Below are 26875 nucleotides of genomic sequence, written 5' to 3'. Positions count from 1 at the left end.
TTATTTATTTATTTATTTGTTCTCAATCTAATCTCCCTATTGCTTATTTCTCCGGGAAGAAGAGTTGCAGGAATTGGGGGTGTCTCATCTAGTGAAAAGAAAGTCTATGTGTGACGTGATAAAAATCATAGAGAGAAGCAACATATGGTAAAATGATTTAGCTTTACTAGATAAATGGTCAAAGCAATGGAAACTGCAGTTTAATGTTTCCAAATGTAAAATAATGCACTTGGGGAAAAGGAATCCTCAATCTGAGTATTGCATTGGCAGTTCTGTGTTAGCAAAAACTTCAGAAGAGAAGGATTTAGAGGTAGTGATTTCTGACAGTCTCAAAATGGGTGAACAGTGTGGTCGGGCAGTAGGAAAAGCAAGTAGGATGCTTGGCTGCATAGCTAGAGGTATAACAAGCAGGAGAGGGAGATTGTGATCCCGCTATATAGAGTGCTGGTGAGACCACATTTGGAATAATTACTGTGTTCAGTTCTGGAGACCTCACCTACAAAAAGATATTGACAAAATTGAACGGGTCCAAAGACGGGCTACAAGAATGGTGGAAGGTCTTAAGTATAAAACGTATCAGGAAAGATTTCATGAACTCAGTCTGTATAGTCTGGAGGACAGAAGGAAAAGGGGGGACATGATCGAAACATTTAAAGGGTTAAATAACTTTCAGTGTTTTTAATAGGAAAGTGAACACAAGAACAAGGGGGCACAATCTGAAGTTAGTTGGGGGAAAGATCAAAAGCAACGTGAGAAAATATTATTTCAGTGAAAGAGTAGTAGATCCTTGGAACAAACTTCCAGCAGACGTGGTAGATAAGTCCACAGTAGCTGAATTTAAACATGCCTGGGATAAACATAGATCCATCCTAAGATAAAATACAGGAAATAATATAAGGGCAGACTAGATGGACCAGGAGGTCTTTTTCTGCCGTCAGACTTCTATGTTTCTATATTTCCAGTATCTCAGGGGCTACCCAAAGAAGGGGCTGTGTGTGCCAACCTATTCACCAAAGCCCCTGAAGGCAGGCGGGGGGAAGGATGGAAACTAAGCATGGAGAGAAGCAACATGGAACTAAGGAGGAATTTCCTGACAATGGGAAAAATTAACCAGGGGGGCAATTGGACATCAGAAGTCGTGGGTGCTACAACCACTGGAGGTTTTATTGAAGAGACTGGACAACCATTTGTCTGAAATGGGGATGGGGTCTCCTGCTTGAGCAGGGGGTTTGACTAGAAGACCTCTAAAGTTCCTTTCCCACTATGTTACTCTGGATCAGCGGTCCCCAAACGACGACCCGCTGAGGTCTTTTAACCGGCCCGCGGCAGCACCTGAGATTTTACCGATCGATATAATAAGAGAGAGAAAGAGGGAGAAATAGAGAGGGGGACAGAAAGGAAGCGGAGAGATAGAAAGGGAGAGAGAGAAAGGAGAAATAGAGAGGGGGAGAGAGAGAAAGTGAGGAGATTCAAAGAGGGAGAGTTAGAAAGAGAGTGAGTGAGAGAAAGAGAAGAGAGAGAGAAAGAGAGAGAGGGACAGAGAGAGAAAAAGAAAGAGAAGAGGGAGAGAGAAAGGAAGAGGAGAGATAGAAAGGGAGAGAGAGAAAGGGAGAAATAGAGAGGGAGGGAGAGGAGAGAAAGTGTGAGAGATTCAAAGAGAGTGAGTGAGAGAAAGAGAGAGAAAGAAAGAGAAAGAGAGAGGGACAGAGAGAGAAAAAGAAAGAGAAAGAGGGAGAGATAGAGAGGGACAGGGAGAGAGAAAGGAGAAATAGAGAGAGGGGGAGAGAGAGAAAGTGTGAGAGATTCAAAGAGGAGAGTTAGAAAGAGAGTGAGTGAGAGAAAGAGAGGAGAGAGAGAGAAAGAAAGAAAGAGAGGGACAGAGAGAAAAAAAGAAAGAGAAAGAGGGAGAGATAGAGAGGGAGAGAGAAAGGAAGAGGGAGAGATGGAAAGAGAGAGAGAGAGAGAAATGAGAAAATGATGGAGGGAAAGAACGAGGGAGAGGAAAATGAAACCAAATGAGAGAAAAGGAAGAGGGAAAAGTGGAGAGGAAGGAGGGAAGGAAGGAAGGAGGAAATGGAGTTTTGTTGATTTAAGTTTAAATTTACTTGTTAATAAAGAAGTATAAATTACTTTATTTAATTATTAATTACTTAATTACTGTACTTATTACTTCTTCTTTATTTTAAATACAGTATTGTATTTGTTTCCCATTTTGTTTTTTACTTTAAATAAGGTATGTGCAGTGTGCATAGGGATTTGTTCATAGGGTTTTTTGTATAGTCCGGCCTTCCAACAGTCTGAGGGACAGTGAACTGGCCCCCTGTGTAAAAAGCTTGGGGACCCCTGCTCTGGATGACAACTCAGGCGGCTGGACCTATTTTTAGCTGGTGGGCGGATTCTGATTTTGATTTTGGACTTCAACCTCCAAGCTTGCCTCCTCTATCCAGGTCTTGGGTGTGTGTGTCAGCAATCGGGTGTAAAATGGACACACGCTTAGTTCAAACAAACACACACACACATATCCTGAATGGCTATAACAGTCCCAGATCTGTACTTCCTGGTTGCTTTAAACATGAAAATCGATTCCTGGCATTTGGCTAAATTTTGATTTTGCAACTTAATTGTCAGGGGGGGGGGGGAGAATGGGAATTTGTTGAAATTATAATCTGTATAGTCTGGAGGACAGAAGGGAAAGGGGGGGGGACGTGATCGAAACATTTAAATATGCGAAAGGGGTTAAATAAAGTTCAGGAGGGAAGTGTTTTTTAATAGGAAAATGAGCACAAGAACAAGGGGCCACAATCTGAGCTTAGCTGGGGGGAAAGATCAGAAGCAACGTGGGAAAATATTATTTTATTGAAAGAGTAGTAGATGCTTGGAACAAACTCCCAGCAGACGTGGTTGGTCAATCCACAGGAACGGAATTTAAACATGCCTGAGATAAACATAGATACATCCAAAGGCAGATTAGATGGACCATGAGGTCTTTTTCTGCCGTCAATCTTCTATGTTTCTATCATAAATCCAAGTATTTGGGCCTGACTCCCAAAATGTCCCTCAACTCTTGAGCCAAAAATATTTGGGCAGAATTATTATTATTATTATAACCGACTTTAACAGGGTAAGAACCCCTTAAGATGTTTTCAGCATTCTGTTGACAGACAATCCCATCAACCCTGATTTATTCAATGAGCCGTGTCGGACAGCAAGGACGTTGTTTTTTTTTAAAGGTAAGCGTTCCCCTCGCATGTAAATGCTAGCCGTTCCCGACTCTAGGGGGCAGTGCCCATCTCCATTTCAAAGCAGAAGAGCCAGCACTGTCTGAAGGCATCTCCGTGGTCACGTGGCCAGCATGACCATTGTTGTGACCCACCCCGAGTCTTCAGAGAGGGGCGGCATACAAATCTAATAAATTATTATTATTATAATTATTATTATGACTGAACGCCAAAGGCCCACAGAACGCTGTTCCCTTCCCACCGAAGGGGATCCCCTATTTTTCTACTTGCATTTTTAACCCTATTTTGATCTGCTAGGTTGGCAGAAGCTGGGACAAGTAATGGGAGCCCCAACGCTAGGGATTCGAACCGCCGAACTTTCTGATCAACAAGCTTAGCATCTTAGCCACTGCGTCCCTATGTTTTTTAAAAACACACAAGTAAAAAGGCCTGAACTTCCTTATGTACCTAAGTGAATCCATGGCAGAATGGAAACTGAAACAGGAGGTTTCCCAAGAGGGGGGGAAAAATATTTTTACAATCCCACGCCAGCATTTTTCAAGATTAAAGTTCTCCACTTAAAGATGTGTGGACTTCAACTCCCAGAATTCCCTTTTCCAGCTGGGGACTTCTGGGAGTTGAAGTCCAGATACATTTATCACCTAAGAATCTGCTACTAGGATCAAAATGTCTAGATTCTAAGAATCTGAAATGGTTCTTGGATGTTCTGTTTTTCTTTAAATTATTATTATTATTATTATTATTATTATGTTGATGGTCCTTGACTGTAATAAAGGTCTATTTATTTATGATATAACTGGTTGATTTTTTCATAAATATTTTGGCATAAGATACCTTTAAATTAGCATTGAGAAACTCTACATTAAATTTAAGAGCAGAGGTTCTCCATTATATAGGTAGTCTTTGGTTTACGACCACAACTCAGCCCAAAATCTCAATGGTTGACTGAGACATTTGTTAGGCGAGTTTTGGCCCATTTTATGACTCCAAAGACAAAGGAGGTGGTAGTACCACTCTATAATGCTCTAGTTAGATCACACCTAAAGTACTGCATTCAGTTTTGGTCCCCACGCTGCAAAAGAGACATTGATACTCTAGAAAAAGGGCAGAAGAGAGCAACCATGGGCTTCCCCAGGTATGCCCATGTTACACCAACACTCCGCAGTCTGCATTGATTGCCAATCAGTTTCCGGTCACAATTCAAAGTGTTGGTTATGACCTTTAAAGCCTTACAAGGCATTGGACCAGAGTACCTCCGGAACTGCCTGCTACCGCACGAATCCCAGCGACCGATAAGGTCCCACAGAGTCGGCCTTCTCCGGGTCCCGTCGACTAAACAATGTCGTTTGGCAGGCCCCAGGGGGAAGAGCCTTCTTTGTGGCGGGTCCCAGCTCTCTGGAATCAACTCCCCCCCGGAGATTAGAAACTGCCCCCACCCTCCTTGTCTTTCGTAAATTACTCAAGACCTACTTATATCGCCAGGCATGGGGGAAATGAGACACCTCCCCCAGGCTTTTATATTTTATGTTTGGTATGTTGTGTGTTGTTTGGTTTTAAATGATGGTGGGTTTATATATATATATATTTCTCTTTTAATATTAGATTTGTTCCACTGTAACATTGTTTTTATTATTGTTGTGAGCTGCCCCGAGTCTTCGGAGAGGGGCGGCATACAAATCTAATAAATTATTATTATTATTATTATTATTATTATTATTATATTATTATTATTATAAACCAAAACATCTGAGGAAAGATTGCAGGAACTGGGCATGAGGTAGTCTAGCAAAGAGGAGGTCCAGGAAGGACATGATAGCAGTCTTACAAATACTTGTGAGGCTGCCACAGGGAGGAAGGGAACACATTATTTTCCAAAGCACCAGAGAACAAGGCAAGGAGCAACGGTTGGAAACTGTCCAAGGAGAGATTCAACCTGGAAATAAGGAGGAAGTTTCTGACAGTGGGGAACGCTCTCAACACTAGTGACTTTCAAGAAAAAACTGGGCTGATATTGGAGTAGCATGCCGGCCCGAGTCTACGGAGAGGGGCGGCATACAAATCTAATAAATAATAATAATGATGATGATGATGTAGGGTCTCCTGCACCAGCAGTGGGTTGACTAGATCAGTGTTTTTCAACCAGTGTGCCGTGAGACATGGTCAGGTGTGCCGCGAAGCTCAGAGAGAAAGAAAGCAAGAGAGAGAGAAAGCAAGAGAGAGAGAGAAGAAAGCAAGACAGAGAAGAGCGAGAGAGAGAGAGAAAGAGACAAGAGAGAGAGAAAGAAAGAGAGAGAAAGAAAGAAAGCAAGAGAGAGAAAGAGAGAAAGAGAGGGAGGGAGGGAGAGAGGAAAGAGAGCAAAAAAAGAGAGGAAGGAAGGAAGAGAAAGAAACAGGGATGGAGAGAGAGAGAAAGAAAGAGGAAGGGAGGGAGAGAAAGAGGGAGGGAGAAAGAAATAGAGTGAATGGGAGGAAGAGAGAGAGAGAGAATTTTTTTGTCCAAACTTTTTTTAGCCCCCCCCCCCCCCCCCCCAATGTGCCCCAGGGTTTCGCAAATGTAAAAAATGTGCCGCGGCTCAAAAAGGTTGAAAATCACTGGACTAGATGACTGCAAGGTCCTTCCAACTCAAACAAGCAAGCAAACAAACAAACAAACATACATACATCTTGCACGGTTCCTAAGTGCCTATCTGGAGTTGACAAATTAGTCCCATGGTTTATTTTATTTATTTTATTTATTCATTGGACTTGTATGCTGCCCCTCTCCGTAGACTCGGGGCTGCTAACAACAATAATAAAAAACAGCATGTGAATCCAATACTAAAACAACTAAAAAACCCTTATTGTAAAACTAATCATACGTACAAGCAAACATACCATGCATAAAATTGTAAAGGCCTAGGGGGAAAGAGTATCTCAGTTCCCCCATGCCTGACGGCAGAGGTGGGTTTTAAGGAGCTTACGAAAGGCGAGGAGAGTGGGGGCAATTCTAATCTCCGGGGGGAGTTGTTCCAGAGGGCCAGGGCCGCCACAGAGAAGGCTCTTCCCCTGGGCCCCGCAAACGACATTGTTTAGTTGACAATGCTGTTAAGTAAATCGGACTTCTCTTTTATCTGAAGGTCGCAAAAGGGGGATCAAGTGACCCCAAGCGTCTCAATTTGGACCACGTGATGCTGCCACAGCCGTCACTGTGGGGGGGGGGGAAACACAACGCCTGCGAGTCATTTTTTTCTATGCCGTTGTAACTTTGAACGGTCACTAAGCGAACTGTCGTAAGTCAAGGGCTGCCTGTAATCCACAGCAGAGAGTTCCTCGAGATTAAAGTGCTCCAGTTTGAGAGGTGGGGACTTCAACTCCCAGAATTCCCTTTCCTGTTTTTTTTGGGTGGCCGCTGGGAGTTGAAATCCCAGGGGAAGAGCCTTCTCTGTGGCGGCCCCGGCCCTCTGGAACCAACTCCCCCCAGAGATTAGAATTGCCCCCCACCCTCCTTGCCTTTCGTAAGCTACTTAAAACCCACCTCTGCCATCAGGCATGGGGGAATTGAGATCCTCTTTCCCCCTAGGCCTTTACATTCTATGTATGGTGTGTATGTATGTATGTCTGGTTTTTATATTAATGGGTTTTAATCGTTTTTAGTATTAGATTACTATTGTACACTGTTTTATTGTTGCTGTTAGCCGCTCCGAGTCTCCGGAGAGGGGCGGCATACAAATCCAATCAATCAATCAATCAATAAATCGATCAATAATAAATAAATAAATAAATATCTTAAACTGCCAAAGATCTAATCTAGGCTAATGTTAGAATGGAGCTTCTAAATTAAACTGTGATCTGGCAAAACCTGGTTGACAAAAGACATATTTGGTCCCAACTGGCCATAATCCTGCCTTGCACCACCAGCACTATCCAGGTCGTTAATAATTTTTATTTTTTAAAGTTTATTTATTTCGCTTCCTCCTTCGAACGGGAGGGTCGAGAACCGACAGCGAAGTTTCCTGCGTTTGAAGAAAGGCGGAAGGGAGGTGAAATCAATCCACCCATTTCTTTTCACACACCACACACACACCCTCTCGAAGCCTGAACAATTTTGGCAGGAGATATACAGGCATTCCTCAACTTACAGAGGTTTGTTTTAACGGCCGTTCAAAGCGAAAAATATTTTTATTTATTTATTTATTTATTTATTTGATTTGATTTGTATGCCGCCCCTCTCCGGAGACTCGGGGCAGCTAACAGCAACAATAAAGCAGTGTACAATAGTAGTCTGATGTTAGAAATAATTAAAAGCCCATTAATATACAGTGTTCCCTTGATTATCGCGGGTTCGAACTTCGCGAAAAGGTCTATACCACGGTTTTTCAAAAATATTAATTAAAAAAAAATACTTCGCTGTTTTTTCCCCTATACCACGGTTTTTCCCACCCGACGACGTCATATGTCATCGCCAAACTTTCGTCTGCTTTTAATAAATATATTTTTTAATAAACTTTAATAAATAAACATGGTGAGTAATAATCTAAATGGTTTCTAAGTGAATGGGAAATTGCAATTTAGGGGTTTAAAGTGTTAAGGGAAGACTTGTGATACTGTTCATAGCCAAAATAGTGTATTTACTTCCGCATCTCTACTTCGCGGAAATTCGACTTTTGCGGGCGGTCTCGGAACGCATCCCCCGCGAAAAGCGAGGGAACACTGTATATATAAAAAAAAACACAAACAGACATACAGACATACCATGCATAGAATTGTAAAGGCCTAGGGGGAAGAGGGTCTCAATTCCCCCATGCCTGATGGCAGAGGTGGGTTTTAAGCAGCTTACGAAAGGCAAGGAGGGTGGGGGCAATTCTAATCTTTGGGGGGGAGTTGGTCCCAGAGGGCCGGGGCCGCCACAGAGAAGGCTCTTCCCCTGGGTCCCGCCAAGCAGCATTGTTTAGTTGACGGGACCCGGAGAAGATCCACTCTGTGGGACCTAACTGGTAGAAAATGGGCACTGGGGGGAATAAAGACGACCAGGTGACTCATTTAAAAACGCAGCAATTGCCCACAAGATCATATGCTGCAACGTCCTACCGGTCAATGACTACTTCAGCTTCAACCGCAACAACACAAGAGCACGCAACAGATTCAAACTTAATACGAACCGCTCCCAAACTTGACTGTAAAAAATATGATTTCAGCAATCGAGTTATCGAAGCGTGGAACTCATTGCCGGACTCAATTGTGTCAACCCCTAACCCCCAACACTTCTCCCTTAGACTACCACGATTGACCTCTCCAGGTTCCTAAGAGGCCAGTAAGGGGCGGACATAAGTGCACTGGTGTGCCTTTCGTCCCCTGTCCAATTGTCTTTCCTTTATCTCACTTATCATATACTGTATATTCTCTTCCTTTCATATATCCTCTCCTCTAAGTTCACTTTACCCTTATATATATTACTACATGTCTATTTTTCTTCCTATGTATTTGTGTATTGGACAAATGAATAAATAAATAAACTGTGGCAAGGAAGGTCGTAAAATGCGGCAAAACTCACTGAAAAGACGTTTCACTTATAGCAACCTAAATTTTGGGCTCCATGTTTGTTGTAGGTCAAGGTCTACCTATAATAATCAACACCTCTGCCTATCCCGGGTCCTTAAACCTCTGCCTGACCACGGGGGACAAGCATATTAATCATAATTGTATTTCCTTAGACATTTATTTCCATTGGAAGAAGTTTTTGGATCTTCAGAGTGTCCTAGGAATGTCCTCTATTTGTCTCGAATCAAGGACAAAAATCACATATAGAGACACACCAAGGAGAGAGCTAGTTTGGTCTAATCGTGGTTAAGGCACCAGGCTATAAAATGGAAGGGCCTATGTTCTAGTGCTACCTTAGAAACATAGAAGCATAGAACGGCAGAAAAAGACCTCATGGTCCATCTAGTCCAGTGTTTTTCAACCAGTGTGCCGCGGCAGACTAGTGTGCCGCGAGACATGGTCAGGTGTGCCGCGAAGCGAAGCTCAGAAGGGGGAAGGAGGGAGAGAGAAAGACATAGAGGCAGGGAAGGAGGGAGAGAGAAAGAAAGCAAAAAAGAGAGGGAAGAAGGGAGAAAGAAAGAGGGATGGAGAGAGAAATAGAGCGAAAGGGAGGAAGAGAGAGATTTTTTTTGTCCAAACTTTTTTTAGCTCTCCCCCCCCTTTAATGTTCTCCAGGTTTTTGTAAATGTGAATAATGTGCCGCGGCTCAAAAAAGGTTGGGAAACACTGATCTAGTCTGCCCTTATACTATTTCCTGCATTTTATCTTAGGATGGATCTATGTTTATCCCAGGCATGTTTAAATTCAGTTCTTGTGGATTTATCTACCACGTCTGCTGGAAGTTTGTTCCAAGGATCTACTACTCTTTCAGTCAAATAATATTTTCTCATGTTGCTTTTGATCTTTCCCCCAACTAACTTCAGATTGTGCCCCCTTGTTCTTGTGTTCACTTTCCTATTAAAAACACTTCCCTCCTGAACCTTATTTAACCATTTCACATATTTAAATGTTTCGATCATGCCCCCCCCCCCCTTTTCCTTTCTGTCCTCCAGACTCTACAGATTGAGTTCATTAAGTCTTTCCTGATACATTTTATGCTTAAGACCTTAGCCATGAAAGTCAGCTGGGTGACTTTGGGCAATCACCAGGAGACTGGGAGTTCCAGTCCCACCTTAGGCAAGAAAGCTGACTTTGGGCCAGTCCCTCTTTCTCAACCCAACTCTCCTCCCAGGGTTGTTATCGTGGGAGAAACCGAAAGTGGATGGGGCTATATTAAAAACATAGAAGATAAACGGCAGAAAAAGACCTCACGGTCCATCTAGTCTGCCCTTATACTATTTCCGGTATTTTATCTTAGGATGGACCTTGCCCCTCTGACCAATAAATGGTCAGATATGCATGGTGTGATTGGATTGTATGATTGTGCATTGCATAGGATTTTTATTTGTACTTTTTCAATATATTAGATTTGTGCTATATGCTTCTTTTGTATCTACTCTTTGAGCCGCCCCGAGTCTTCGGAGAAGGGCGGCATACAAACCCAATAAATAAATAATAAAATAATAATAATAATTAATAATAATAATAATAATAATAATACTATATTTATTTATTTATTTATTTATTTATTAGATTTGTATGCCATCCCTCTCCGCAGACTCAGGGCGGCTAACAATAGTGAAAAAACATATAACAAATCTAATATTTAAAATAATTTTAAAAACCTTAATTTAAAAAACCAAACATACACACAAACATACCATGCATAAATTGTATAGGTCTAGGGGGAAGGGCATATCTCAGTTCCCCCATGCCTCACGACAGAGGTGGGTTTTAAGGAGCTTGCGAAAGGCGAGGAGGGTGGGGGCTATTCTAATCTCTGAGGGGATTTGGTTCCAGAGGGTCAGGGCCGCCACAGAGAAGGCTCTTCCCATGGGTCCCGCCAAATGACATTGTTTAGTCGACAAGACCCGGAGAAGGCCCACTCTGTGGGATCTAACTGGTCGCTGGGATTCGTGCGGCAGAAGGTGGTCTCGGAGATACTCTGGCCCGATGCCATGAAGGGCTTTATAGGTCATAACCAACACTTTGAGTTGTGACCGGAAACTGATCGGCAACCAATGCAGACTGCGGAGTGTTGGTGTAACATGGGCATATTTGGAAAAGCCCATGATTGCTCTCGCAGCTGCATTCTGCACTATCTGAAGTTTCTTCATCATCATCATCTATGTTTAGTTCCTGTGGATTTACCAATGTCTGCTGGAAGTTTATTCCAAGCATCTACTACTCTTTCGGTAAAATAATATTTTCTCACATTGCTTCTGATCTTTCCCCCCTTTCCCTTCTGTCCTCCAGACTATACAGATTGAGTTCATTAAGTCTTTCCGGATAACGTTTTATGCTTAAGACCTTCCACCATTCTTGTAGCCCGCCTTTGGACCCGTTCAATTTTATCCATCTCTTTTTGTAGGTGAGGTCTCCAGAACTGAACATAGTATTCCAAATATGGTCTCAACAGTGCTCTATACAATGGGATCACAATCTCCCTCTTCCTGCTTGTGATACCTCTAACTATTCACTGCCTAGTTATTTGCAAAATAACAAAGATACAAAAATAAGACAATTCAGAATGCCCTGCCCTTTCTTTAAAAGGCCAGGGTGGTTAAAAAAGTCAGCAGTGGGACTAGACTTCCAACCAAGGTGCTCCCTCTTCCCTATTCTATCAACCACTGGACTAAGATTCATGGGCGTTGTAGTCCAACCCTTTTGGGAAAGTCCAAGTTAGAGAAGGAGAGTTGTAACAACTACAAAGCTGAAATCATTCAAGGAAAACAGAGTGGGACCGAACGGAGTCTCAATGCTCTTGTTCATTATTATTATTTATCTATTTTTTTGCTCTCTGGCACAAGCAATAGATAGCTCCCTCAATTTCTCCGTTTTAAATAGAAAGCGACAACTTTGCAGTGGACTCCTGTCCCCAAACATTGTGTGCCGAAATGTAACAGAAACACAATTCGATCCTTAACTTGGCAATCATTAAACGAAATGAACCCAATTTCCATATTTAGATGACCGCTTAAGGAATATGAAATATAAACAACATTCCAAGCCGTTTATTTCACCTTTTCCTCATTCAGTCCCATTAAATATAGCAATCTGATAACATTTGAAACATCTCCGAAGTCAAAATGAAGGTTGTGCCCCCTGAAGTCTAAGATTAGACTACAAGCTGTTCCATCTATATATTCTTGCATTATCTTAGTAATATTTATAGCAGTCGGATAAGGAAGGACAAAGCAACCTGCCTGTTGTTTTTAAAATTCCACACTGAACAATGGCTGACCTCCGGACCTTGGGATCTTAAGGGACAAACCACCATATCTTGGCCAGGCAAAGAAATGGCAGTTTGGGCCCATTCATAGCCAATCTATTCAAAGCAATTCAACTTGTCATATCTCAATGTGTCACCAAATGACAAGTTTTTCCTCTTTTTGTTTGCTCATCTGGGTCCGTTTCCACTGCTATTAAAAATAAATAAAATCAGGCCTTCCTAAAACGCTGCGACCAACATTGGACCGGTTCTGATGCGGTCCCTAAAAGAGCAATGTTGGATCCAGAGAGGCTGTAGAGAATTTAACCAAGAGAATCCATCCGGACCAGACTATCTCCGGGACCGCCTTCTGCCGCACGAATCCCAGCAACCAGTTAGGTCCCACAGAGTGGGTCTTCTCCGGGTCCCGTCAACTAAACAATGTCGCTTGGCGGAACCCAGGGGAAGAGCCTTCCCTGTGGCGGCCCCAACCCTCTGGAACCAACTCCCCCCAGAGATTAGAATTGCTCCCACCCTCCTTGCCTTTCGTAAGCTTCTTAAAACCCACCTCTGCCGCCAGGCATGGGGGAATTGAGATGCTCTTTCCCCCTAGGCCTTTACAATTGAAAGCATTGTATGTCTGTATGTATGTTGGTTTTACAACAGGGGTTTTTAACTGTTTATATTGGATTGTCATATGCTGTTTACTACTGTTGCTAGCCGCCCCGAGTCTGCGGAGAGGGGCGGCATACAAATCCAATCCAATCAAATCAATCCAAAGATACTGCAAGGGATTACAGATTGTTAAGGTCATCTAGTCCAAATACCCTACACCAGTGAGGGCAAACCTTTTTTTCCTCGGTTGCCGAAATAGCAGGCACGCATGCTATCATGCCTGCGCGAGTGCCCACACCCATAATTCAATGCCTGGGGAGGGTGAAAAAACCTCCCCCCACCACCCAGAGGCCCTCTGGAGGCTGGAAAAGGCCTGTTTCCCAATTTCTGGTGGACCCAGTTGTATTTGTATTTATATTTATTAGATTTGTATGCCGCCCCTCTCTGGCTAACAACAATAAAAAAGACAATGTGAACAAATCTAATATTAAAAACAATCTAAAAAACCCCAATTTAAAGAACCACTCATACATACAAGCATACCATGTATAAATTCTATAAGCCTAGGGGGAAGGGAAAAAATTTCAATTCCCCCATGCCTGACGACAGAGGTGGGTTTTAAGGAGCTTGCGAAAGGCAAGGAGGGTGGGGGCAACTCTGATATCTGGGGGGAGTTGGTTCCAGAGGGTCGGGGCCGCCACAGAGAAGGCTCTTCTCCTGGGTTCCTCCAAACCACATTGTTTAGTCGACGGGACTCGGAGAAGGCCAACTCTGTGGGACCTTGGGTGTAGCCCTCTCCAGGCTCCAAAGGCTTCCCTGGAGCCAGGGGAGGGTAAAAACGCCCTCCCCCATCCCTCCAGAGGCTCTCTGGAAGCCAAAAACGCCCTCCCAGAGCCTCTATGAGAGCCAAAAAATCAGATGGCCAGCACACACATGCTCGCTGGACTGAGTTAGGGCAATGGCTCCCATGCCAGCAACTATGGCTCCGCGCGCCACCTGTGGCACCCGTGCCATAGGTTCACCATCACTGCCCTACACCATTTCTGACAGATGGCAGCCCAATCTCTTCTTGTTGATGACCTTCAGATTTGGAGGTGGGGGTTTTTTTAGCGAAAAAAGATGTCACCTTTTCTGAATCAAGAAGACTTTTTGAGTCTTCGGAGAGGGGTGGCATACAAGTCTAATAAATAATAATATGGTTGGTTATTTTTATTTATTTATTTATTTATTTATTTATTTATTGGATTTGTATGCCGCCCCTCTCCGTGGACTCGGGGCGGTTATGACCTTTAAAGCCCTTCATGGCACTGGACCAGTATACCTCCGGGACTGCCTTCTGCTGCACGAATCCCAGCGACCAGTTAGGTCCCACAGAGTTGGCCTTCTCCAGGTCCCGTCGACTAAACAATGCCGTTTGGCGGGACCCAGGGGAAGAGCCTTCTCTGTGGCGGCCCCGGCCCTCTGGAACCAACTCCCCCCCAGAGATCAGAGTTGCCCCCCACCCTCCTCGCCTTTCGTAAGCTCCTTAAAACCCACCTCTGTCGTCAGGCATGAGGGAACTGAGATATTCTCCTCCCCCTAGGCTTACAAAAAAAATTATGCATGGTATGTCTATATGTATGATTGGTTTATTAAATTAGGGTTTTTAAATGAACTTCAATGTTAGATTTGTTTATATTGTCTTATTATTGTTGTTAGCCGCCCCGAGTCTTCGGAGAGGGGTGGCATACAAATGTAATAAATAATAATAATAATAATATATAATAATAATAAATAAATAAATAAATAAATAATAATAATTATTATTATTATTTTCATTGCAAAGTCAATTCTCTATGTTTAGTTGGCAACGCCAAAATTCAGAATTGGGATTTTTCTATCTACAGGTGAGACATTGGATGGAAAAGTGGCGAGTTGACCCTATTTAAGATCAGAATACTGTATTCTTTTGTTTTTGGGATTTTTTTTTTTTTTTGCCAACTGGTTTTCAGAAATGAAGTTAGTCCTCAACATACGACCACAATTGAGTTTATGGCGCTAAGAGAGATGTTGGTTAAGGGAGTTTTTTGCCCAGTTTTACGACCTTCCTTGCCACGTTTCGTTAAGCGAAATCACCCCAGTTGTTACGGGAATCTGGTTTCCCCAAATGACTTTGCTTGTCAGAAGGTCACAAGAGTGGATCATGGGACCTGTCACAAGCGTTAGGTCAGGTATCAAGCCGCTGGATGCAAAGCCTCTGGCCGTGGGATGCTGCAAGGGTCACAAATCTGGAAAAACGGTTGCAAATCACATTTTTCCCCCCAGTACCGTCGTAGTTTTTGAACAGTCACTAAGTGAACTGTTGTTAACCTGAGGACTACCTGCACTGCTCCTGATAATGGAGGTTCTATTGCTCTGCTGGGCGTTCTTTAGCATCCTGTTTCTGGTCTTGCAACCAGATCACAGAATTTTATTTTATTTTTTTCTCACCAATCACAGTACAATGTAAAGTACCAACAACATCCAATTGTTTAAATACATCAATAATTCAATTTTAAAAATTATGGTATACAAATCCGATGCTACCTCCGTTACTTAACCAGATCAACCCTCTCTACCTGTTAATTTTGCAGTTACGCCATGTTAGGTATTGAGTTCAATTCCGAACTGGAGGTCCCCTTGCCTTCTTAAACTGATTTTTCATTCTCTCCACTCACCTTCTTCCTGCCTCTAAACAAAATCCTGGTTTTGTTGTTCGTCCATCCATCTTACATCCCCACCCCACCCCAAATTTGATGGGACCCTATTTTCCCCCATCTGTCATGAAAGACAGAGATAACTCCTGCCTTATTCATGAACCGTCTGGGTGACTTTGATGCAATCGAGTTCAAGTCCTGCCTTAGGCTTAGGACTTACATGGCTTAGGGCCAGTCTATTTACGAGACCATCTCCTGTCATAAACCTCCTCACAAGGAGTTGGCCTCCTCCAGGTCCGGTCGACTAAACAAGGCAGGTTGACAGATCTGGGGGGCAGAGCCTTCTCTGTGGCTGCCCCAGCCTTATGGGACCAACTACCCCCTGATGTCCGCACCCTTCTGTCCTTCCGAAAGGCCGTGAAGACCTGGCGACATGAATGTAACATCACGTCTGATTGTAATTGATTCTGTATGTATGTGGGTTTGATCGGATAGTTTGTTAGGGTTTATTATGAGTTTCACTGTACTTATTTCTATTATTTGTATTATTATTATTATTATTTATTATATATTATATATATATATATTGTATTATTATTATTATTTATTATATGTTATATATATATACAGTACATATATCTATTATTTCTATTATCTATTATTCTATTATGTACGCTGAGAGCATATGCACCAAGACAAATTCCTTGTGTGTCCAATCACACTTGGCCAATAAAATTCTATTCTATTCTATTCTATTTGACTTGGTTTATTGTATGTACTATTTTACTGTTGCAAGCCGCCCTGAGTCGCATTGGGATTGGGCGGCATTGAAGTCAAATTAATTACATTTATTTATTTTATTTTATTTATTGGATTTGTATGCCGCCCCTCTCCATAGACTCGGGGCGGCTAACAAAAACAGCATGTAGCAATTAAAGCTGGCTGGATAATTTTGATCCAAGGAGATGGTGAGTTCCAGTCCTGCCTTAGGCATGAAAGCTGGCTGGATGACTGAATGGATCACCAGGTGGTGGGAGTTCTAGTCCTTTCTTAGGCATGAGAGCTGGCTCATGGGTGACTTTGGGCCAGTCCCTCTTTCTCTGTCCAAACACAACTCACAGGGTTGTTGTGAAGAAACGAGGAATGGGAAGGTACGTTGAATATATTTGCCATCTTATTTCTGAAAGTTATAAATTTTCAGTTTAAAAATAAAATAAAGTTTGCCCAGGCTATTCTTTAACCAAATGGGGAGGCGGGGGCTAATTACAACGCTCCCACCCATTTATTTTTAGCTTCTCTGCCAATCCCACCAAGATGCTTTCGCCCCTGTCTTTATCTCCATTCGTAACCAAACTCTTTAATTTTTCCCCTCCTTTGCCCTCCTAAGTGGCTCCATTTTCTCTATCAAGTTGCTTTTCATGTATACATTAAGCTCACTAGAGGATTTCCACACAGCACATCTAGAAACAGACAGGGGTTCTACTGTGGATGAGTGGTGTTGTTATCCAGCACATCTGGAAAGTGCCAGGAAAGGGGTGGGTGGGGAATTAGCTGGGGATGATGGGAGTTCTAGGCTACTACATCTAGAGAGCACAGGGGGAGGTGAAGAGCTAAGCAGGAAATGATGGGGTTTATCGCCCAGCACTGGGGGGGTGCAGTGTTCTGGCTGGGAATGATGGGACTTTTTAGCCTATAACCTGGAGTTACCAGAAGATGGAGAGGTCAGGCTGAGGATGATGGGCACTGTATCCTACACACCTGGAGTACCAGGATGATGGGAGTTGTAGCCTATAACCTGACAGGGGATGGAGAAGTCAGGCTGAGGATGATGGGAGTTCCTGCCGAGTGCCAGAGGACAGAGAATTCAGGCTGAGGATGATGGGCACTGTATCCTACACACCTGGAGATGGAAAATTCAGGCTGAGGATGATGGGAGTTCTAGCCTATAACCTGACAGGGGATGGAGACGTCAGGCTGAGGATGATGGGAGCTCCTGCCAAGTACCAAAGGACAGATAATTCAAGCTGAGGATGATGGGCACTGTATCCTACACACCTGGAGTACCAGAAGATGGAGAGTTCAGACTGAGGATGATGGGAGTTCTAGCCTATAACCTGACGGGATGAAGAATTCAGGCTGAGGATGATGGGCACTGTCACCTACACATCTGGAGTGCCAGGCGACGGCGAGTTGAGGCTGAGGATGATGGGAGTTCTAGCCTATAACCTGACAGGGGATGAAGAATTCAAGTTGAGGATGATGGGCACTGTCACCTACACACCTGGAGTGTCAGGCAACGGCGAGTTGAGGCTGAGGATGATGGGAATGAAAGCCCAGGGCATCCAGGCTGGGGCTCATGGGCTTTCGAACCCACCTCACTTGGGGGAGAATCCCAGCTGGGAAGGAAGCAGGTCTAGATGAGGACGATGGGCTCTTCAATCCAATAAGAGTGGATGATGGAACCTGAGATCCAGCAACATTTTTGGGCGGGGGGGGGGGAGGAGTGGAGGAACCAAGTTGTGGGGGGGGAATTACCTCTTAATAGACATTTCGCAACCCACCCACAAAAAAGGGGGAGGAGCACAAAAAGGGGGAGCATGACCCCCCCAAAAACAATTGGTGACCCCCCAACAGCCCCCCCTTCCTCCATGGGGGGGCTGCTGTTCCTCCTTTCTTTCAACGCCCCCCAGCCCCCACTTTTTGGTCTGGGCCTCCTCCCCAAAAGAGCCCCCCCTCCCTTCCCCCCCCCGAGGGCACCCGACCCCTCCCCCCCTTTTGTGCTTTAAATAAAACCCTCGGGCGCCCCCCCCGCCCCTCCCCCCCTCCGTCACAGGGACAAATAAAGAGCCCAAAGAAGAGCCTCCGCCGCCTCCTTACCGCCCACCCGGTACATATTGGCCGCCATGGCGCTCGGCGTCTCCTTCCCGGCCGCCTCGGCCGCCTCAGCAACTCCGGGCCCGGCCGCTCTTCATCGCCCTCCCGCCGCCTCAGCCGCCGTCGCTCCCCCTCACGCAGCCTGGGCCGGCCCTTCGGTAATCTCCGGAAGCGCTCGGGCATTTCCGGTCGGGCTTCGGTGAGAAGCGCACGCCGGCGTTTCAGTCAAGCGGCGGAAGCATTTCGGGCTTTTCCGGAAAAGGAGGCTTTCTTTCCCCCCCCCCCCCACCCGGTCTCTGGGGTGGAGGGCGGGGACAACTCCTGAGTGGTTGCCGGAAATGGACGAAGACACTCCTTGGTGTTTCTACCACCCCGCCCAGAGGGCTTCGGGCCACTTCGTAGGTGGGGTTTCCCCCCCCCTCGAACTCCGGATGGATGGATGGGCGGGACTTCGGAAGAAGAGCGGGCTCCTTCGTGCCTTTCCGCCGATCTTCAGCGAAGAGGGTAGAATCGAGTGCGTTCGGTCAACATCGGCCTTTTTCCCGGAATGGGAAGTTAACCCTTTCCTATCCGCAAAAAGGGAACCAACCGGCCCAGAATTTCTTGTCTACTTGATCTCACAACTGTCAGGTTGGAAGCGTGCGATTAAAGCGTGGAGGAGCACGTGCACAGCACACATGCCGTAGCATTTGTGTGATTCCCCATAAAATGATTTGTGGTTCTGCAAGTGTTAATTTAAGACAAGCGTTTCTAAACTGTAGGGTAGAGGTCTCCAAGCTAAGCAACTTTAAGACTTGTGGACTTCAATTCCCAGATTTCTCCAGCCAGCTATGCTGCCTGGAGAATTCTGGGAGTTGAAGTCCACAAGTCTTAAAGTTGCTTAGTTTGGGGACCCCTTCTTTAGGGATTTTTTGAGGGGGGAGGACTTCTGGGACTTAAAGCATGGTGGCAGGGGGATTCTGGGAGTTGAAGTCCACCCTTCTTAAAACATGTGGCAGGGGGATTCTGGGAGTTGAAGTCCACCTGTCTTAAAGCATGCTGACAGGGGAATTCGGGGAGTTGAAGTCCACCTGTCTTAAAGCATGCTTGCTGCGGGAATTCGGGGAGTTGAAGTCCACCCTTCTTAAAATTAAAAAAGTTGAGAAACGCTGATGTAAACGAAAGAAGGAAGTTGGAATAGGGATTACATTTTCCAGGATCCCTCACTCATGGCCATAGTGACCTGGTTTTTGACCACCACGATTAAACCATCATAGTTTAAAAACGTATCTGTGCTGCCAGGTTTGGGGCCATTAGACCCTATCCCCCTGGTCGATGAGTGTAGGATGTCTTGCTGTGTGAATGGGAATGAATGATTTTAAATGTTATTAGAGTTTTTGAAGTTTTTTAGCTATAGAAACATAGAAGTCTGACGGCAGAAAAAGACCTCATGGTCCATCTAGTTTGCCCTTATACTATTTCCTGTATTTTATCTTACAATGGATATAGGTTTATCCCAGGCATGTTTAAATTCAGTTACTGTGGATTTACCAACCACGTCTGCTGGAAGTTTGTTCCAAGGATCTACTACTCTTTCAGTGAAATAATATTTTCTCACGTTGCTTTTGATCTTTCCCCCAACTAACTTCAGATTGTATCTCCTTGTTCTTGTGTTCACTTTCCTATTAAAAACACTTCCCTCCTGAACCTTATTTAACCCTTTCACATATTTAAATGTTTCGATCATGTCCCCCCTTTTCCTTCTGTCCTCCAGACTATACAGATTGAGTTCATTAAGTCTTTCCTGATACGTTTTATGCTTAAGACCTTCCACCATTCTTGTAGCCCGTCTTTGGACCCGTTCAATTTTGTCAATATCTTTTTGTAGGTGAGGTCTCCAGAACTGGACACAGTATTATTCCAAATGGGGTCTCACCAGCACTCTATACAGCGGGATCATAATCTCCCTCTTCCTGCTTGTTATACCTCTAGCTATGCAGCCAGAGGTATAACAAGCAGGAAGAGGGAGAGCTATATTAATTGGATTTTTTACATATGTATATTGCTTATTGTTTTGATATCTTGTGAGCTGCCCCGAGTCCTCGGAAAGAGGCGGCATACAAATCCAGTTAATAAATAAATGAATAAATATGTTGAGGACTACCTCCATATATGAACAACAGAGTTCAATGTTTTCAAATTTGAAGTACAGTTTGGCAGGAAATCTCCATGTAACTCAAAACTGGACACACCTAAACCAGGGTTAGATTTGGTGATATTTGCCTTGCCAATCCAAGAGGAAAAAAAATAGACCGACATCAGAATTTGAGATGCAAACATTTATTTCTCTCTCCAAATATCAAAACCTTCCTTTTTGCGCGCCTTATTTACACGTTGGACCCAGCCAGTTCCAAAATCGTAAGAAAAACAGATTCAGAGAAAGGGTGTTTCTTTTTGTAATCCAACCCTTTTTCCTTCTAAAACCCCAAACTATTTTTGGAGTTCGACAAACATTTTCATTTTTTTGTACATTAACGAAGGCCAGAGTGGACAATGCGCTACATCACGGATATATTATAAACGCTTGGATATCTAATTCTGTCCCTTTCTTAAATTTCTATGAGGCCCATGGGGGGATTCATCTCAAATTTACTAACCCTAAGGATCCCAAATGGTCCTTCTTTTATTCAAATAACATTTTGCACTGATGAGGTTCATTGTTCCTTCAGCAAAACCATTAATCGGTTTCGTAAATAAACATTTACTCAGTTTTAGGTAATTCACCAGGTTTGGAAAAGCAAAGGTAATACATGACTTGCAATTCTGTTCGTTTAGCGACCGTTCTGGGTTACCACGCCACTAAAAAAAAGTGACTTATGATCATTTTTCACACGTACGACATATGCCCGCACTCCCAGGATCACATGATCAAACTGGCCACCAGCATATATTTTTGACGGTCAAAGCATCCCTGGATCACGCGATCGCTGTTTGGTGATCTTCCAAGCCAGCTTCCGGCTGCCAAAATCAGATTCGTTTAACGTTCTCACTTAAGAAGCCTCAGTGGTCTGTTTAACCGCTTTGGCAAAAAGGTCAGGAAACCGGGGTGACCCTTGCTGAACGACGGTTTTGGGGGGAGGAGACAGATCTGCTTAACAACTGGGTGATTCACTGAATTTAATACTGGTCCCCCCGCCCCAAAAAAAGGGGGAAAAAACCCAATTCTTGAAAATAAAAAGTTTATAATATGAACAAGCGCCTTGCTTAGTAATGGAAATTCTCACCCCAGATCTGGTGATAAATAAGGGGAGGACTGGCTGAATTAGGGGACATAGTTCCCTCTAAGCTGAGCAGTGAGCAATCGCTCACTTAAAAATCATCATCAACTCAGAGTTTTCCAAACCTGCCCAGAAGCCGAGAGGGAAAGAGTGAGAGGGAAGGAGAGAGAGAGGAAGAGAGAGAAACAGATAGAAAAAAGAGAGGAAGGAAAAGAGAAAGAAAAAGAATGGGAGTAAGGAAGAGAGAAAGAAAATCAAAATCTAGTTTGAAACTAGCTCAACTATTTAAGTGACATTTTGATATTGATAGAGTTGCCCTATTATGAGCTCACTGTTATAGACAGTATTTTATTTTGAAATTCTCGGAAGCAAAACAGGGTGGGTTTTTTATTTGTTTGTTTGTTTATTTATTTATTTGTTTGTTTATTTATTTATTATTTCTGTGCTGCCCAGTCCTGAAGGGACTGCCGCTCAGACACTATACTTTTCCGCCCACCCCCCAAAGAAATTAGAGGGAACACTGTTAGGGGATAAAGCAAGGATCCAATTCAACCATATTTTTTTCTTAGGCTTGGAAAATCCAGAACTTTTGAGGCCTGTACAGAGCCAAAGCCCGGGAGCAAATTTGGGCTTTTTTTTACCTCCCTGCCGCTGTCTGTCTCAGCAGCCTCTCCATCCTCCTAGCCCACCAGGAGATGCTTTTACGCCACAGCACGGCGGGTTCTTCGGCCTGGTGCATCCTATCTACGCTTCGCTGCCCCTCTCACCTGACGTTAATAAGCAAACGACGACACGGTTAGCAAACGGAAACTCTCCCGCGAAGCAGGAGGAGGCCAAAACCGCTGAAAAATAAAAAATAAAAAGAGAGAGAGATCCTCCCATCGCCAACGCTGGAGATTTTTCCTCACCCGCGAGGACTCGGGTCGCCATCTTGGAATGTTTGTTCCCTGCCCGGAGTTCAGGTGCTGGAGCCGGCTTCGTAGGAGGAAACCGAGGAGAGGGAGCGGCTGGCCGGAGGGCTGGCCCCCAGCACCCGCCATTGGAAGATGCTCGTGTCCTTGCCCCCCATGGAAATGAGGTGGCTGTCGTTGTGGGTGAAGCGGACGTTGGTGACGTGGCTTCCGTGACCGGTGTAGACGTGGCTTGGGGCCTGCGGAAGAACATGGGGACGTGGGGGTAGAGAAGGGAGACATTTAGAAACCGCGCCGTTTGAGTGGGACACGCCAAAGCTCTAAAGTGGGGAGGAATTCTCCCGCCAGTCTTCCTGGCCACCCTCTCTCCTACCTTGGGCTTAGCACACGGGTATTGGAAGAGGTGCACTTTGCAAAAATCGTCAGCCACGGCCACGACCCGCTCGTTGCGTGACCGGCACAGGGAGTTGATGTCCGTGCCATCTGAGCCGTCTGGCCAAACCCCTAGGTTGTAGGGTTAGAGAAGAAAGAAGGAAAAAGAACGTTTAATTAGACTGAATCGATTGGATTTGGGATGCCTGCCCAATCCAGGAGACTCTGGGCCGCTAACAAAACCCCGACCACCGTCTGAACAACGGAAATAATTACCGAAAACATGGAAACCCAGCACACAGGTGTAGGAGGCCCACTCTCGGTCCTTGTTGTCGAACCGATTGCGTAGTAGCTTGCAACCTTTGGCCACATCCCCTGAAAATAAATCACTTGTATTATTATTATTATTGTTGTTGTTGTTGTTGTTATATTATTATTATTACAATTATTACAATTATTACATTTATTACTATTATTACTATTATTACTATTATTACTATTATTATTATTTGGTTTTGTTTTTATCTCGATTTTGTTTTGTTTTGTTTTTACAAATTACTCAAGGTGCTAGACCTACCCAAGGTATTTTCCTCCTGTTTTCCCCATGATTAAACAACACTGTGTGATGGGCTGGCTGAGGGAAGGGGGTGGACTAGTCCAAGGTTACCCAGCCCACATTAATGCCTAAGGCAGAACTAGAAGTCCCAGTCTCCTAGTGATTGGACCAAAGGTACTTAGCTAACTTTTGTAGCTAAAGTGGAACTAGAAGTCCCAGTCTCCAAGTGTTTGGCTCAAACTCACCTAGTTGGCTTTCATGCTTACATCCCAATCTCCTATCAGTTTTTGCCCAAAGTCACCCAGCTGCCTTTCATGCCTAAAGTGAGACCTGGTGATTGGCCCATAGTCACCTAACCTTTGTAGTTAAACTGGGGCTAGAACTCCCAATCTCTTGGTGATTGGCCTAAAATCACTCAGTTGGCTTTCATGCCTAAGGCATGTTTAGAATTCACTATCTCCTGGTGATGGGCCCAAATCACCCAGCTGCCTTTGATGTCTAAAGTGGGACTAGAACTCACTGTCTCCTAGTGATTGGCTCAAAGCCACCCAGCCAGCTTTTATGCCTAGGGTGGGACTAGAACTCATCATCTCCTGGTAATTGGTCCAAAGTCACCCAATTGGCTTTCATGTCTAAGGTGGAACTAGAATTCACAGTCTCCTAGTTTCTAGCATGGTGCCTACCACACTAGATCACACTACCTCTCTTTATCTTGGTGAGAATATAAGGCAGCATTAGAGAAACATCTTTCAGCTGTGGCGAGGGGGGCGTTTGCCCAGGTTCGCCTGGTGCACCAGTTGTGACCCTATTTGGACCGGGAGTCACTGCTCACAGTCACTCATGCTCTCATCACCTCGAGGCTCGACTACTGTAACGCTCTCTACATGGGGCTACCTTTGAAAAGTGTTCGGAAACTTCAGATCGTGCAGAATGCAGCTGGGAGAGCAATCATGGGCTTTCCCAAATATGCGCATGTTACACCAACACTCCGCAGTCTGCATTGGTTGCCGATCAGTTTCCGGTCACAATTCAAAGTGTTGGTTATGACCTATAAAGCCCTTCATGGCACTGGACTAGATTACCTCAGAGACCGCCTTCTGCTGCATGAATCCCAGCGACCGGTTAGGTCCCACAGAGTGGGCCTTCTCCGGGTCACGTCAACCAAACAATGCCGCTTGGCGGGACCCAGGGGAAGAACCTTCTCTGTGGCGGCCCTGGCCCTCTGGAACCAACTCCCCCCAGATATCAGAGTTGCCCCCACCCTCCTTGCCTTTCGTAAGCAACTAAAATCCCACCTCTGCCGCCAGGCATGGGGGAATTGAGATACACTTTCCCCCTAGGCCTTTACAATTATATGCATGGTATGTCTGTATGTATGTTGGTTTTTATAACCATGGGTTTTTAATTGTTCTTAGTATTGGATTATTATTGTGTGCTGTCTTGTTATTGCTGTTAGCCGCCCCGAGTCTTCGGAGAGGGGCGGCATACAAATCCAATCAATCAATCAATCAATCAATCAATAAATGAATAAATAAATAAATAAGCAGCTGCATTTTAAAAAGTAAAACTTACAATACAAGATTTCATAATCTCCAGAGTTGGACATAATAAATTTCCCATCTTTGGACCAGTCCAGATGTGTGATGAAACTAGTGTGTCCCTGAAGTGAGTGAAAAAGAACAAAACTTTTATTGTGACTTTACTGAAGAGATGGATTATTCAATACTTTCTGAGTGGGAAGACAAGAAGGGATAAAAAGAAAGCTGACATACCAAAATGCAAATATGTACATATGTATGTGTTGTGGTTAGCTCTGGCCCAGCTCCTGCCCTAAGGACTGTGGATGTGGGGGAGACATCCACATGCTGCAGGCCTGTTTTGCCCCAGGTGGAATCTGCTGATGAAGGCTCCCCTGACCAAGAAGACATGAGTGACAGGGAGGAGGAGAGTGGGGCAGACAGCTCAGAAGGAGATCAATTATCTAGCTCCTCCTTGGATTCAGAACAAGAGTTAATGACACAGCCACGCCTGCGGAGAGCGATGCATCGGCAACAACAACTGAGAGATTATTATCAAAGAAAATGAGGCCACCTGTGGTTGGGTGGGGCTGTGGTCATTAGTGAGGCTGCTATAAAGAGCAGCCTGTGGGTTTGGCCATTGTGGAGGATTATGTAATCGTTGTGTTTCGTGCCTGCTTTACTGACTTTGACCTTCTGTGTGCTGATTTTCCCCCGCTTTGAAACTAAACCAGAGCAAAGTGTGTTTCAGTTTGTGAAAGAAGAAGGACTGTGAATTGCCTCACAGCTGCAAGCTAAGTATCACAGAACTGATAAGGGACTTGTACAAATTACTAATTTGTTTGGAGACAAGTGCTCTTTGCTATACCAAAAGACGGCTTGGTTTAAGTGACTTTTCATTATAAAGAACATTGTTTTGAATTTTCAAACGTATGTGTGTCTGAAATTTGTACCTGTGAATTTTTGGGAGGAGTCTACCAGAGAGCCCGACAGAACAGTATGTATGTATGTATGTGTGTGTGTAAAACATGTTTTGAAATGTTTATGGCAGTTTTACTAAACCATCATTCTCCTTTCGGGCTAAGATGGAACCAAGGTGACATTTTTCTCTTCTGTCAATGGAATACTGTAGTTTATTTTTCTTGAATCTGGGTTTTTTTAATTGGCTTTTTTTCAATTGCTTTTTCTATAAACCTCTGTGTTTTTTACGCTGATTGGTGGTGATTGGTGGTGGCCCAGAGTTATTTGATTAAGAAGGACAGCCATAATAATTCACAGAATAAATAAACAACCAAAACTCCCAAGGAAGAAGTTCCACTCAATATATTTGTTTCATTCTTCCACCCGCCCAAGTTAACCATCTTCTCCGCCTTGCTCTTGACCCTTCAATCTCACCGAGCAGCGGCCGAAACGGGTATATTTATGCTCTTTCTCTTCCACACTATATATGTAGATGAAGTTGTCATGGGAACCGATGGCCAAGAACTCTCCATCTAGCGTAAAAAACAAGAAGGGAAAGGAAACAAGTTTAAAGTAGGAAGAAGGGAAGTCAGCTATCTCCATCAGCAAAGGAACTCTGATTGTTGGCCGCACAGTCAGCCAGATTGATTGATTGATTGATTGATTGATTCAGTTAGTTAGTTAGTTAGTTAATCCAATACACAATGAGAGTTTTAGTGGGTATATATATATATAGTAAAATACATGATGAAGGTTATAGAGGAGATAGTCATAGTAAAATATATCTAAGAAAGAATAGAAAAGAAGGTATAGTAATAGAACATATCAATGAAAGAATAGAAGAAGAGATATAGGAATAGAAGAAAGGTATAGGAGATATAGGAGAGCAATAGGACAGGGGACGGAAGGCACTCTAGTGCACTTGTACTCGCCCCTTACTGACCTCTTAGGAATCTGGAGAGGTCAACCATAGATAATCTAAGGGTAAAGTGTTGGGGATTTGGGGATGACACTATGGATTACAACCGGATTGGGCATTTTTATTTTTATTTTAAATAGATTTTATTGAATA

The 26875-nt window shown here is 44.1% G+C and overlaps 2 protein-coding genes across 3 annotated transcripts in view; both read right to left on the bottom strand.

Annotated features, from left to right (window-relative positions):
* MTA2 (metastasis associated 1 family member 2) overlaps nucleotides 1–18355 on the bottom strand; it is a 42752-nt gene extending 24397 nt beyond the window's left edge. The window contains 1 exon segment of the mRNA XM_070766203.1: nucleotides 18234–18355. Within this exon segment, the coding sequence (XP_070622304.1) occupies nucleotides 18234–18261 (28 nt within the window). The 5' untranslated portion in view covers nucleotides 18262–18355.
* Nucleotides 18356–20533: 2178 nt separating this feature from the next.
* Nucleotides 20534–26875, bottom strand: part of EML3 (EMAP like 3) — a 59118-nt gene continuing 52776 nt past the window's right edge. For both annotated transcript variants that reach the window (XM_070766163.1, XM_070766162.1), the window contains exons 20-24: nucleotides 26239–26336; nucleotides 24899–24986; nucleotides 23047–23145; nucleotides 22772–22902; nucleotides 20534–22637 (exon numbers count right to left, since the gene is read on the bottom strand). In XM_070766163.1, the coding sequence (XP_070622264.1) occupies nucleotides 22446–22637; nucleotides 22772–22902; nucleotides 23047–23145; nucleotides 24899–24986; nucleotides 26239–26336 (608 nt within the window). In that variant the 3' untranslated portion in view covers nucleotides 20534–22445. The remainder of the gene's footprint in view (nucleotides 22638–22771; nucleotides 22903–23046; nucleotides 23146–24898; nucleotides 24987–26238; nucleotides 26337–26875) is intronic.

Source organism: Erythrolamprus reginae, chromosome 13 (genome assembly GCF_031021105.1).
Source record: "Erythrolamprus reginae isolate rEryReg1 chromosome 13, rEryReg1.hap1, whole genome shotgun sequence".
NCBI classification, from domain to species: domain Eukaryota; kingdom Metazoa; phylum Chordata; class Lepidosauria; order Squamata; family Dipsadidae; genus Erythrolamprus; species Erythrolamprus reginae.
The sequence above is the reverse complement of the archived record's forward strand: the minus strand, read 5'-3'. Positions and strand labels throughout refer to the sequence as shown.